The sequence below is a fragment of the Crinia signifera genome, chromosome 1 (genome assembly GCF_055691185.1).
Source record: "Crinia signifera chromosome 1, ASM5569118v1, whole genome shotgun sequence".
In the NCBI taxonomy this organism is placed as follows: Eukaryota; Metazoa; Chordata; class Amphibia; order Anura; family Myobatrachidae; genus Crinia; species Crinia signifera.
In genome coordinates, this window is record NC_139217.1 from 161,156,422 (window position 1) to 161,171,399 (window position 14,978).

The 14,978-nt window shown below is 43.0% G+C and overlaps 1 protein-coding gene across 3 annotated transcripts in view; it reads right to left on the reverse strand.

The window, feature by feature from the left end:
• Nucleotides 1-13,730, reverse strand: part of PAQR3 (progestin and adipoQ receptor family member 3) — a 44,833-nt gene extending 31,103 nt beyond the window's left edge. For all 3 annotated transcript variants that reach the window (XM_083175590.1, XM_083175582.1, XM_083175574.1), the window contains exons 1-3: nt 13,590-13,730; nt 9,180-9,388; nt 3,770-3,932 (exon numbers count right to left, since the gene is read on the reverse strand). In XM_083175590.1, the coding sequence (XP_083031716.1) occupies nt 3,770-3,932; nt 9,180-9,364 (348 nt within the window). In that variant the 5' untranslated portion in view covers nt 9,365-9,388; nt 13,590-13,730. The remainder of the gene's footprint in view (nt 1-3,769; nt 3,933-9,179; nt 9,389-13,589) is intronic.
• Nucleotides 13,731-14,978: the final 1,248 nt, after the last annotated feature.

Genomic DNA, 14,978 nt, shown 5'->3' on the forward strand with positions numbered 1-14,978 from the left:
CCCCTTGAGCCACCCAGAACTTTCCAGAGTGGCAGGATGGCATGCTATATTTTTCGTATGTGGTCCTTTTGCATACGATATATATTGCAAGCAATCCCATCCAAGCCTGTCTGGCTTGGCTGCTAAACGGGATGCAGTCAAAATCCCGACAGGTTCAAAATCCCGAATGGGTCAAAATACCAACAAGGACAAAATCCCGACATTTAAAATCCCGACATTTAAAATCCCGACATTTAAAATCCCGACAGGGTCAAAATCCCGACAGGGTCAAAATCCCTACAGGGTCAAAATCCCGACATATAGAATGTACAGGTGAAACAGTCTACATGACTTTCGGTCGACAGGTGCGAGGTCGACATGGTTTTTTCACTGTTTTCTGAACCGACATGTGCCGACAGGCGGTATTTCACGGCCTACCATCCACTACGGCGTGGTGGGAGAATAAAATAGTGTGCCGAGCACAGCGAGGCACCGTACCCGAAGCATCGCGAGCAATGCGAGGGGCTGCAGTTCACTTGCAACTGTGTCCATGTAGACTGTGTCGACATTCGGGTAAAAAAACAGTGAAAAAAACCATGTCGACCTCGCACCTGTCGACCGAAAGTCATGTAGACTGTTTCACCTGTACATTCTATAGGTCGGGATTTTGACCCTGTCGGGATTTTAAATGTCGGGATTTTGACCATGTCGGGATTTTTTCCATGTTGGGATTTTGTCCTTGTCGGGATTTCGACCCATTCGGGATTTTTACCCTGTCGGGATTTTGACCGTCGGGATTTCATACCGAATCCTGCTAAACAACATCTCTCCTGCAGTGGGTACGACCTTCAGGCTCCGATGCAATGCGCACGGGACCACGAATGGCATCTGATGTCACTTACATGTGAATTTAATGCTTTTCATACGATTTATCATCGCAATCGCATAAAAAAATGGCCAAATTGCATTTGAATCGCCCTAGTATAAGGGAACCTTAAGGGCTCTATTAAGGACTAATGGCTCTATTTATGAGGCCATTGTAAGCAGTCACTTCGAGGTAGGTTTTAGGCGAAAGTTTAAAGTGGCACTTTACAACCAGTGAGAAGTCCGACGAGCTTTAAGGCCGCCATCCACTGGTGTGATATGACGCATTGCTGCGATGAATTGCATGAAAAGTGACACATCGCATGTCATTTTCCTGTAACTGCGATGCAAGGCGGGGTGTGTTCCTGTGCGCCTTGCAGTCACAGATCCTACAAGCAGCGATAAACATTTATTGCAGCCTGCATGCTCTGACTTCTTGGATGATGGGTAGAAATAAAAGCACTATTGATACAAATAAGTAACCAGCAAATGATTTCTCCTCTGTACGGCCACATGCAAACAATGTGTATGCGTGCACAACCATTCGCATTCCTGCACAGGATCCACTCCCCTTTTTGTGAAGTAAAATGTCAGAGAAGCTGCGAAACAGTCAGACACTAGATGTATTGCGGTGTGAGTCTGGTGATCAGACAAAATCAAAAGTTTTTAAAATAATAATAATAAAAAATGTATAAAAAGCACAAGCCTTGGAAATGCACTTAAAAAAAATAAAACCTCAGAGTTCAGTCGGCATCCTGCAGGACTTACATTGCAATACATCCTGCCCAGGCAAACATCATAACGTGCTGATCACATACTCCTTTTTAAAAACAGCCATAGAAGAGTCTGTATAAGGGTGCTTATACAATTAAAAATTGTATAGGGTGCTTAAATCGCATTACATCGCATGCGGCTATATGGCATGCGATGCGATAAAATACATAAGATGCCATACGACTAAAAATCGTGGACACCGTGCTAGGAAAAAAGTACCAACTCTACACACCTAGAATTAATATTTATCAAATAAAATATATAAGTATATATAATTCTTAGAGAGAACAGACCCTTGTGTCGCGCCACAAGAATTAAAGTAACAGTGTGGGGGCCGCTCAGCTTACAAAATCACCTGTTGGGTGGGAGACGGGGGAAATATGGAGTACAATTGTAAGGTGGCGCCCCTTGTATTGATCTTAACATTTTGATGAATCAAGCCTTAAGTTAAGTAACTCTAGCATGCAGAAAAAAAGTCCATATCATTTCAAATGTTTATTAAAAAGTCTATTATTCCACACAGTGGTAGCAGTTATTCCAGATCTTTAGCATTTTCATTTAAACATTTCAGATACTTGGAAATAGCATATGAGGATACCCAACACGTTTCGCCCCTTAACGGGACTTCATCAGGGGTTTACAGATCACAAATATTATTTTGAGCAGCTTTCACAAGTAGAAACTATTCATAACAAGGTGGTTAATGGATCCTTGTACAATTGGGGTACCTATTCCTATTCTCTCTGTTGACAAATCAACAGACTGGACGGGGAATATTCTTCCTCCAGGCGATGTTACAAAAGATTTTTCATTCAGACGGTAAGTCAATAGATGAGACCTCTTTGGGTGGCCATGCCTTTATTTGGTTAAAACTGCGATGGCAACTTCAAGTAATCTGAGAAAACCCAATGTGTCGAGGAAGACCCAAGACCCAGGCTAAATTCCTGGTGGATTTTGCTTAATCGGATTTAAAAAAACGGTAATTTCGGTACAGAGTCTGGGATTGTTCTAGAGGCAATTCTCACCTTCTGGAGATGTGCTCTGGTCACATGCTCTGTTTAAATGAGCTCATTCAGACAGAGCCTGTGACCATGTTTTGTAACATCTTCTGGAGGAAGAATATGCCCCGTCCAGTCGTTTGATTTGTCAACAGAGATAATAGGAATAGGTACATCAATTGTACAAGGATCCATTAACCACCTTGTTATGAATAGTTTCTACTTGTGTAAGCTGCCCAAAATAATTCTTGTTATCCGTAAACCCCTGATAAAGTCCTGTTAAGGGGCTAAATGCATTTGATATCCTCATCTGCTATTTCCAAGTGTCTGAAATGTTTCAATGAAAATTATAAAGATCTGGAATAACTGCTACCACTGTGTGGAATAAGAGACTTTTTCATAAACATTTGAAATTATATGGAATTTTTTCTGCATGCTAGAGTGAATTAACTTAAGGCTTGATTGATCTAATTGTTAAGATCAATACAAGGGGTACCACCTTACAATTGTACTCCATATATTATTCTTATTTTGCTGGCAGATGCATCATAATCCTTGACTCATTAGCTTGCTACCCAGATACAAAGTATGTCACGGTTGAGGCTAATGGAAAAGGTTTTGTATGATCTCTTTTTGCCATATTTTTGAAAAATCCTTATAGTCCAATCAGAAAACCCAAAATTGTTTGGTGCAGTGAGTATATACTGAGAACTACTGTGTGTGTGTGTGTATATATATATATATATATATATATATATATATATATATATATATATATATATATATATATATATATATATATATATATATATATATATATATTATTTCACTAAACCCCAACTTTCTTTCTTGTGATTTGCCTATTTGGTAGGGACTGCCAATCCCGTTGATCACATGCAGCAGGGAAAATTCCCTATACACTAAAAGAACTCCACTAATATATGAAGCGCCAGGAGAACAGTGCCTTTATTATGCATTACGCTTTATATAGTAGGCAAACTAAGGTTTCTGCTAACCGCATTTTATATATGCACAGAACACATTTCAAGTTCACACACCCATGTTGTAATAATATGAAACCAATCAGCATAATTATCTAAACATTGATTAGTAGATATCACAGATAAAAGGATTATGCAGTCATGCATGCTTACTTGAAAACAGAAAAGGCAGATGGAACAGATAACAAAATCTTCCCTGGAAGCATTTGCTGATGGCAAAACGGACATCATGTCGTAAACCCCCAGACTGAAGAAGAGCAGGAAACCAAACAAGTGACTCCAAATGTTAACGGTCTCATTGGATAAAACAAAGAGGCTGCAGGAGAATTAAAAATATGTTAAAGTCAACAGAGTATGATTTGTAAATAAACAAAATATTTATGTGCTAGTCTTAAGGCCATTCGACGGACCCGAATAGGCCTTTAACCCCTTTGGTGGTATGCCCGGAAATTTCTCAGCTGAGCTGCACTGCAGGAGTGGGCTCTCCCGAGAATTTTCCTTGCATGCCACTGTAAAGAAAGGGTGCGCCAGTAGTGCCTCCAGCAATGAACCACTGGTGCACCCCCATAACCCGTCGCTGATCCTCCACCACCCCCATTAACGATCCTTCCCATCACCGCTTGGGGAGGATCGGGGCCACTCAGGGATGATCGGCCACACTTGGCCATTTGTATGATGGCTGAGCTTCTCCAAGCGGGCGCAAACAGCCGAAGTTGTCAGCAGCAGCCCCAGGGGAGCGGGAGCTGCTGCAGGAGTCAGGTTTGTCCTGCCCCAGGAAAAGCCACCTCTCAAGGGGATAAGGGTCCATTTAAGGGAGTCTGTTTATTGTGTTGTATTCAGTGCTGTTAAGAGCGGGTGGGGACAGCCAACCCGCACCACCTGCAAATTTAATTTATGCCCCCTTTCCACTGGCAACACCCCTTTTTACCGGGGCCCGGTGGCACTTTCAGTGGCCCTGGTTTTATTAAGAAAGTCATAAGCTTTCCAATTACTTAGAGCACAATGCATGAAAACCACAGACCCTTATGACCGCACCCTTAAGGGGTCGTCCGATTAAACCCATCTTCGAACTAAGATGGTCCCTTAAGATGATAAGGTAGTGTGAAAAGTTTTAAGATAATTAGTTAACCCTCGAAAGCTTTATCATGGAACATCCACACACACACACACACACACACACACACACACACAAACATCATTCAATTATACTTATATGTAGATTTATGGTTTAAAACAAATTCCATAGAATGTTAAGTTTGCATTTACCAGCATAAACATAGTTCTAGTCTCTGCTATAATACCTACAAATGACTAATCTGATTGATCCTCAGAATCTACATAAAAAATTCTGAGTACAGCATAAGTACCACTTGTCCTCAGCACTGTAAGGCTTCTGATAAATATTTAACATACTGTACTTCCTAAAGTCCTTCACACACACACACACACAAGTCAACTTCTCACTTTTGCTCAGCGACACACTTCAGCACACATTGCGGACAGGCAAAGCCCTGTGATCCCTGCAGATGATAGGAAAAGGGTTGAAATCACCCCATGTGTAGGCCTTAAGGGGCACAAAGCTAGATCGCTCAGAACACAATGATGTGTCGGTGCTGTGTGTTGAGCAATCTGAAAGGGCTTCGCTATGGCCCCTACACACACAGAGGTGTAGGGCCATTTTTGAGCAATCTAGTTAAGTAATATCACGCAGATTAGGGCCTAAAATTGCTACGTGTGTAGGCCCTATTAGCCCCACCAGTAAATAATACAAGTTTGGAGCAGGAAAGCAAGACACACAATAGTGACTTGCCGGACCTCAATGCCCTCAAAGTGGTGTAATGGTTACACTGCTATGCAGAAAACTAACAAAAGAAAGTCCCTGCTTTTAAACTGCATTAACCTACAATAGTTATTCTAGTGATAATCAATTCAAAAGTGATAAAATGGATAGTGATAAACAACCAATCAGCTCCTGCCTGACATTTTTCAAACACAGTCTGTGACATGGAAGTTAGGAGCTGAATGGCTGGTTGTTTATCACTCTCCATTTTATCACTTTTTCCAAATTCTTTATTAAGCACTTTTGTAACATATAAGAAATGTACAATCATTTTGGATATACATTAAATGTCGGAGGGAAAAATAACACATTGTGGAAATACATGGGAATGTAGCATACATGGAAGTTTTGAAATAAAAGGTAACATGATGGTTCCAACTCAATGCGTTGCGTCATCATTTTCAGTAGCATAAATGAAACATTTAATTCTGCTTTTGTTAAGATATTGAATCTTCGCAACAGAGTACTTAGATAATTGTGCACATTTCCATTTGAGCGTAAAATAATAACATAAATATAAAAGACTTGCAAAAAAATTAACAAATAAATCAAAATATGCTCTCCCCCTCTCCTACAACTCTAGGCAATTCCGTGACTATTGGATGATCCTCTGCGATGATCCGTAACAGGTACCAGGAGGTATCCTTCAGGCTTCTATGTATCTGTTGTCTCACTTCCAGGGATAGGGTATTTATGTAACTTTCCCACTACTTTTCTCTACTTTTGATTCTTTATTCAGAGTCGTCTCAACCCAATCCCATCCTGAATAGATGGAATAGCTTGTATTTGAACAATGGGAATCTCGGGGGTGATTGAAAGGGTCCACTCCTGTAGAATGGTTTTCCTTGCTGCCACGCTTATTGCTAATAAAAGTCGTCTGCCACCCTTACTAACCCTCAAGTCTGGGGGGGATCATACCCAAAACCACCCATTCAGCTGCAAAGGGGGTGTAATTGAGTAGATGAGCATCTGTATATCTTTTGACCTGAAGCCAAAAGCTCCTAGCCATCGAGCAAGCCCAGAAGCAGTGATAGAGATCCGCATCTAAACTACCACATCTATAAAAAGCGCTAGAGCTAGAAGGTCCCACTAAAAAACTCTTATGGGGGTGAAAGATATGCTCTGTGGTAAATATTAAGAAACATTTCCATGTAGGAGGAGTAGGGGAGGGTCTTGCAAGACCTAATTAAGGCCTTGACCAAATCCTCATTTTCATAATTAGGAAACTTAGTGAGCCATTGTATCAGTCCCTGCTTAGATGTTGAATAGCCCAGAACAATTCTAAAATGTTAACAGGGGATAGCTTTTTTCTCTAGGGGTGGTTGTTGTAGCAGAACGTCTAAAGCAGGGGTAGCCAACCCTAGCCCTCGAGAGCTACCAACAGTTCACATTTTCCAGACCACCTAGCTGCTGCACAGCTGCACTCATTAATCACTGACACATTTTAAAAGATCCACAGATGGAGCTACAGTAATTAGCTCACTTGTGATTCTGTGAGGAGACCTGCAAAACATGCACTGTTGGTAGCTCTCGAGGACTAGGGTTGGCTACCCCAGGTCTAAAGAGTCGGTCCAGTCCTTATTCGAGAATTGGCGAGCGACTAAAGTGATATATTTGGCTTGTAGAATAATTTTCTACTGCTTGTAGGATATTTTTCTATTGCCTCTGAAAATGTTAAAGGTCTACGTAGAGTCCTGTCAACCAATGATCCAATAATATAGAGTCCGCCCACTCGCCATATGGTAAATGGGTAATTACTGTACCTCCTGACCCTCCTGAAAATCATGGTTATTTAAAAAAGGAAGGTGTATAGATTTAGAAGAATTTAGGCCTGCCTTGTGTCTCACCCAGTGCCATGTTTTTTTTGTGTTCCAAAGTAATGGGTTCTCTTTGACGTGTGTAGGGACTTCTTGATCATGTAAGTGAAGGAATGATAGCAGACAGCCCCCCTCAACCATTTCTCTTTTAACATTTTATCACTTTTGATGCGTAGTGTATCTGGCACAATGACACATAACATTTCCTTTCCAGAGATCGAGGAGTCTAATAACCAGTACTCCCACATAATAGGTAAAATGTGATTCAGGATTTTTTTTTAGCATTCAAAACGTGATGCATCATTGGGCTACAATGACACCTATCCTAAAATTGAGCCAAATAGCCCACAGAGCACTACAGTCTTTGCTCCTCAGTTATGCAACTTATTCTTCATATATATATGTACCCTAATCTTCTACTTTATAAGAATCTATTTGCAAAAAGATGTGGTAATCCGAAATATTAATGAGAGAAGTCAATAAGACATGGTAAATTACCATGGCTAGTTTTCTTTTCCACAGTTACAAAGACACATGGATACAAGTCCTGTTTTTTCATACTGAAAATGGGTAAATTTTACCACAAAAAAAAAAACCAGGGCATTAATTGAATGGGATACAGTCATTGGGTCACCATCATGTTGGTCGGCACGAGTCTATGTCGACAGGGTCATTAGGTCAACATTGTTTTTTTTAGCAGACATGTCCCGACAGGCGGGATTTCATGCCCTACCATCCACTAAGGCGTGGTGGTAGAATAAATTAGTGCCTGAAGCATGGAGAGTGCAATGAGCCATGCGAGGTGCTACATTTCTGTGTCCATGTCGACATTCGGGACAAAGAAAAATAAAAAAAAACATGTTGACCTAATGACCCTGTCGACCTAACCCATGTTGACCAACATGCTGGTGATCTAATGATCCATACCCAATTGAATTGCCATAAAAAAAAAAAAAAAAAACATTTACTGCGGCTAATTGAAACTCACCTCCTTGCTACAGCATTACAAGATTCAGGAAAAAGGACACACTTTGGGCAGAAAGCCAAAGACCCATATTAGTTATTTGGGTACTTATGTATTATCTGGGCTCCCATGTTAAATGCAACCCATTTTTTCATACCCCTACTATCCAACTACACACAGAGCTGATTTTATATAGTGTGGCGAGCGCAGCGAGCCACCGTGCCCGAAGCGTGGCGAGCCCCGCGAGGGGACGCGGTCTCACAAGAAAAACGGGAGCCCAGATAAGTACCGTTATTTGCAACACACATTATTATGCTAAATCTGGTACTTTAAACCAAATTCATTTTGCAAAAACATACTAATCGTAACTACACTTTTAGCAAATACCCAAGTGCAGGAATCACTACTCTAAGCAAAGTGTGTAATTCTGATTACACACTGGAGCGAAGCTGGGCCATTTTGTAATTTCCTAGTGACAAATCTGCTACATTGCGCAACGTTTACTGGCAATTTGAGGGCTTCAACAGCCTTAATCGATGGACAATTGTTTGCCCTGCTGCACGCCCAATCGACGCTAGTGACCTATTCTATTCAAATGAAGGACAGAACAGTGATCATTCCATTATTCATTAAATCTTTCCAGTGTGGGCTCAAGGGAAGCCCTCCTTTAAATTGCCCATCACTCCAGTGTACCAGGTGTCTTATGTAACATGGTGCAAAAAAGATAAGTATCAAGACACGTCTGTTTGTGTATAGTCTTGAAAGTGTTTATGCCACATGTATTGAGGTTTTTTTGGCTGGGTAACAATGAAAAGGTCTGGGAACCACTAGACTATATCAAACCTTGTGTACACCCTAAAAGATTAAAACTATTAAACTTTACATATTAAAATGCTGTTTACTGTAGGTTTCAGAAAAATGCCATTTAAAATGTTATTTCACCTTTTCAAACATAAACGGGATGGAAGATAAGCTCTGTAGCCATCAGTAATGTATGGATTGTCTTTAAGGAAGACCGGGATCTGCTCATAGGAATAAAGTCTAATTCCCCTTGGCAGCAGTACTGGCCAATACTGGTAACTACCCAGTTCTATGTAGTGGGCACTTTTCAGGACCTTCTGATGCATGATGGGAATTCACTTCTGTTAATCCTGGAAAATAAAGCAAACATAAGCATTCAAATACTAACCATGGTCACTTTTACCTGTACGAGCATAGCCACTTATTTTAGGAGAACATAAAATTATCTTACATGAACAATGAAGGTAGAATACATTATTATTCATTTTTTTACCTGACATTGTAGGGGTTTATTATACACTGCTCAAAAAATAAAGGGAACACTTAAACAACACAATGTAACTCCAAGTTAATCACACTTCTGTGAATCAAACTGTCCACTTAGGAAGCAACACTGATTGACAATCAATTTTTGCATGCTGTTGTGCAAATGGAATAGACAACAGGTGGAAATTATAAGCAATTAGCAAGACCCCCAACCCCCCAATAAAGGAGTTGTTCTGCAGGTGGTGACCACAGACCACTTCTCAGCTCCTATGCTTTCTGGCTGATGTTTTGGTCTCTTTTGAAAGCTGGTGGTGCTTTCACTCTAGTGGTAGCATGAGATGGAGTCTACAATCCACACAAGTGGCTCAGGTAGTGCAGCTCATCCAGGATTGCACATCAGTGCGAGCTGTGGCAAGAAGGTTTGCTGTGTCTGTCAGCGTAGTGTCCAGAGCATGGAGGCGCTACCAGGAGACAGGCCAGTACATCAGGAGACATGGAGGAGGCCGTAGGAGGGCAACAACCAAGCAGCAGGACCACTACCTCCGCCTTTGTGCAAGGAGTAACAGGAGGAGCACTGCCAGAGCCCTGCAAAATGACCTCCATTAGGCCACAAATATACATGTGTCTACTCAAACGGTCAGAAACAGACTCAATGAAGGCCCGATGTCCACAGTTGGGGGTTGTGCTTACAGCCCAACATTGTGCAGGACGTTTGACATTTGCCAGAGAACACCAAGATTGGCTAATTCGCCACTTGTGCCCTGTGTTCTTCACAGATGACACACTGAGCACATGACAGACGTGACAGAGACTGCAGATGCCAAGGAGAACGTTCTGCTGCCTGCAACATCCTCCAGCATGAATGGTTTGGCAGTGGGTCAGTAATGGTGTGGGGTGGCATTTCTTTGTAGGGCCGAACAGTAGCCTGACTGCCAGTAGGTACCGAGATGAGATTCTGAGATCCCTAGTGAGACCATATGCTGGTGAGGTTGCCCCTGGGATCCTCCTAATGCAAGACAATGCTAGACCTCATGTGGCTGGAGTATGTCAGCAGTTCCTGCAAGACGAAGGCATTGATGCTATGGACTGGCTCGCCCGTTCCCCAGACCTGAATCCAATTGAGCACATCTGGGACATCATGTCGCGCTCCATCCACCAACGCCACTGTCCAGGAGTTGGCAGATGCTTTAGTCCAGTTCTGGGAGGAGATCCCTCAGGAGACCTTCCACCACCTCAGCAGGAGCATGCCCAGGCGTTGTAGGGAGGTCATACAGGCACGTGGAGACACCACACACACACTACTGAGCCTCATTTTGACTTGTTTTAAGGACATTCATGGGTTAATAAATTTGATTTCATTTTTGTGTGATTTTGTTGTCAGCACATTCAACTATGTAAAGAACAAAGTATTTAATAAGAACATTTCATTAATTCAGATCTAGTATGTGCTATGTTAGTGTTCCCTTTATTTTTTTGAGCAGTGTATAATGTACAGCAACATCAATATTCTCTAGTCAATATGGTGGTACTTTTTACACCAAGCACATCGACAGATTCATAATATTGACATTAATTTTTCTTTTGTTTTTGCTTTTATGCCTAACTCTAAACTATCTGGAACTGTCGACATTATGACAATGCTGATATTTCCAATGTCAACATTCTGCTGAGATTGTGGCTGCTTACCAGCCTAGTGAGGGCCTGCCAAAAAGCGCTATATTATCTCCTAGGTCTTACAACAATGATCTCAAGGTTGCTAGTCATTGTGGCAGCGCCAGCACTTACAATAGCCTGAATTCTCACAATTTTGGAAGAATTCAGGCCAAAACGTGCTCATGGAGGATTCGAGATTGGGTGTCATTGCCGACACTGAAATGATGAGAAAACAGCACATAACACTCTTCGCAGCTAATCGGACACTGCCTGATGCAAGAGGAGACTACCCTGCTCAGCTGTCAGCCACTCACCTTCCACCTGACATGCTTGCAGCAGAGCAGTATAAGATCGCACAATGGACAGATTTCATTCAGTAGAATAGATTTGTTGGTACTCTTTACCTAGAACGGCGCCCATCGCGGTGATCGCGACATCGCGGGCAGTACATAAACGGCCGCGACGCGATGCCCGCGATCACCCGATTTTCCCATAGGGAACAATGTTAAAAAGCATAATTGACCGCGATTTTGCATTCAATGCCTCAATGCCCGCGATTTTACCATAGGAATCAATGTTAAATGGGCTACAGAGCCCAAATAGCCCCAATTAACCCTTAAATGTCACCCCAATTTTTGTACGCCACCCCACGATCCACGCCAACCCGAAGCGTGGCGAGCGCAGCGAGCCCGCGAGGGGCGGCGGTACGCGTCCTCCGACCTTTTCATGCCCTACTATCCACGTCGGCGTGGAGTTGAGAATAGAATAGTGTGGCGAGCGCAGCGAGCCACCGAGCCCCGCGAGGGGACGCGGATACCTTCACAGTTATACGCGTCCCCTCGCGGACTTCACAGGTGTCCGTGGCGACGCGGACACCTGTGAAGCCCGCGAAGGGACGCGTTTACCTGTGAAGGTATCCGCGTCCGCTCGCCACGCTTCGGGCTCGGTGGCTCGCTGCGCTCGCCACACTATTCTATTCTCAACTCCACGCCGACGTGGATAGTAGGGCATGAAAAGGTCGGAGGACGCGTACCGCTGCGCTCGCCACGCTTCGGGTTGGCGTGGATCGTGGGGTGGCGTACAAAAATTGGGGTGACATTTAAGGGTTAATTGGGGCTATTTGGGCTCTGTAGCCCATTTAACATTGATTCCTATGTGAAAATTGCGGGCATTGAGGCATTTTAAAGTAAAATCGCGGCCAATCAGGCTTTTTAACATTGTTCCCTATGGGAAAATCGCGGTAATCGCGGGTACCCGATTTTGATTTACCCGCGATGCCCGCGATTTTTTACCCCCGACGCCCGCGATTCTGATCGCGGGCGCCGTTCTAGGTAAAGAGTACCGATTTGTTATATATTAATATCCATTAGTACTGTAAGTGTATACCTTATTTGACAACACCTTGGGGGGAATTTAATTGGTTTACTGGGCAACTTAACCAACAGGCTTCTGACAGAGAAATTCAATTGATGCTCCGATCCGGTGCTCTTTAGCCATGAATAAATGTTTGAAAATACCAGGACTTTACACTGGTTTAGCTACTATATGTGGCTTAATCCAGTGGCGCCCATTGCAACAACTGAATTCAACCCCTTGTATCTTGCTGCAAAGCCAGGTATTGAAGTTTCTCACAATATATATCGCTTTCATACTGCATCTCGGACCTGGGAAAGTTCAGGGTAGGTGACGTGTCAACCCGGGTCGAGGTGTGGTGTAAAAGTACCAAAGTCTATACCCCATGTCAACCAACCTGGCAATTCGACCCAGGTTACAGTATAAAAAGGGTTAAGCTCGGGTAGCCTTCTGTATAAAGACTGACCCAGGTTTAATGTCAAAGTGCCGACCGAGCAGGGGAAATGGACTGCATTAATGTTGGTATGCAGTCAACTAAAAAAATATACACATTGCATCAAAAACAATAAACAAGTATTCTATTTGTAGGGCACTCATGAGTCATTAGTTCACCAAAACATTTATATCATTTATTAAAACTGAAACCTCTTTTCTCCATTAAAATTGGTCATAAATTGCGTTATTGACGTGGTTTGGGGGAGAAAAGTTAACAGGGCTAATTGGATCCAGTCCTTAATGTTTGGTACAAAGTTCAAGAAACATAAAATATTTATTACAATGTTTTTTATCATTGAACAATAAACACTTCTGTTTAGGTGACATAATATTTAATCATAATATACTGTATACATTAGATACCTAAATCTTGCACAATATTTTAAATGGTGCACTCATGAAGTATAAACAGTATATCCCCCCAGAGTGCAACCCTGTGTCCTGTGACAGCTATACAGTCTCAGCACTGAAGAACAACCAGCACAATGCAATGTATTCTGCCCACAGAGAGACTGACTCAGGAGAGAGGTGTACATGCCGCCCACTCTGCTACCCAGCACTTACCTGCCGGCAGCTGCTCCCTCTATGTTGGTCCGAGTCCCTACTACTTGGCACCCATCATCCCCGCTATCAGTGAGTGTGAGCGAAAGCGACCCGGCCAGCCTGCGTGGTGCGTCACCAGTCTCCGTGACGTCATCGCGCCTGGTAGGAAGGGGCGGGTCTGGTCGGTGCCGGTGACTGGCGTGTCTACTGTGCTCACTGCTGACTGCTGCTGCTGAGCAGTAGGAGCAGGAGCAGTGGCACTGGTACCGGTACTGTCCTGGGCCGTTCTGTGATGCTACAGCAGTGTTGTTGTGCTGGTAATGGTTACATGCAGTTTTCCCATTGTATTATTATTGCAGTACATAATAATTGTTCAGGTGTCATTTACAAACAAAGCACGTTGTAATTCCTGTATTTTTTTTACAAGGTTGCCTGTTTTTCTGGAGAACGTGCTTTATTTATTACCAGCTATTTATATAGCGCGCACACAGGGCATGCTCCAGGTATTCTAGCACCCTGAGTCTCCACCATAGGTGCCTATTTATGTTTTTGCTGGTGGGTGCTCATGCCAAAAATATAGGGGAGTGGCTTCATGGGAAAGTGGCCACAAAATAATACTGATTTATATTACGCAGAACAGTTGTCTCCAATATTCAAATTATGGCAACAGAGTTCCACATACATAAATGCCCCCACAGTGCCAAATACATAAATGACCCCACAGTGCCAAATACATAAATGTGGGGGAGTGCAGTGGGACACGGGCGGGTGGGCCGCTGCTGAGCGGGTGGGTGCTCGGGCCCTCAAGCACCCACAGAATCGGCACCTATGGTCTCCACCCCCTCTACTACAACTGTAGGCTTTGCTCCTATGTTTGTACACATAAGACCATCAACACCAGTATAGTGGTGCATAACATAATTATCATGTTATGCACCGCTATACAGGGGCAAACGCAGGATTTTCAGAAGGGGGTTTCCAGAGGGGCGGAGCAAAGCACGGAGATGGACACTTAGGTGACCCAGTATATGCCGGGTCAGGTAAAGTATTATAGATAGACCAAATTTATATAAATAATAAATATATATATATATATATATATATATATATATATACACACACACACACGTATGTACATATATACAGGGGCGTCAACAGCAGTGTAGACCCCTGGGCATAGCAATGTATTGGGGCCCCTACCGATTCTCCAGCAGTAGGGGTGGGGGAAGCTTTGCTGTCCCGCGGGTGGTAGGGGGTATTATATCAACCGCTCAACATAGGGCCTGGATCAGTAATTTCCACTAATTACTCCTTTACTGGACAGAAGGTGGGAGAAGGGGGCATTGGGCTGAATGAAGGGGCCCTGATACATAACTTCCAGGGTGGTAGAGGATGTTTAATATGCAGAGA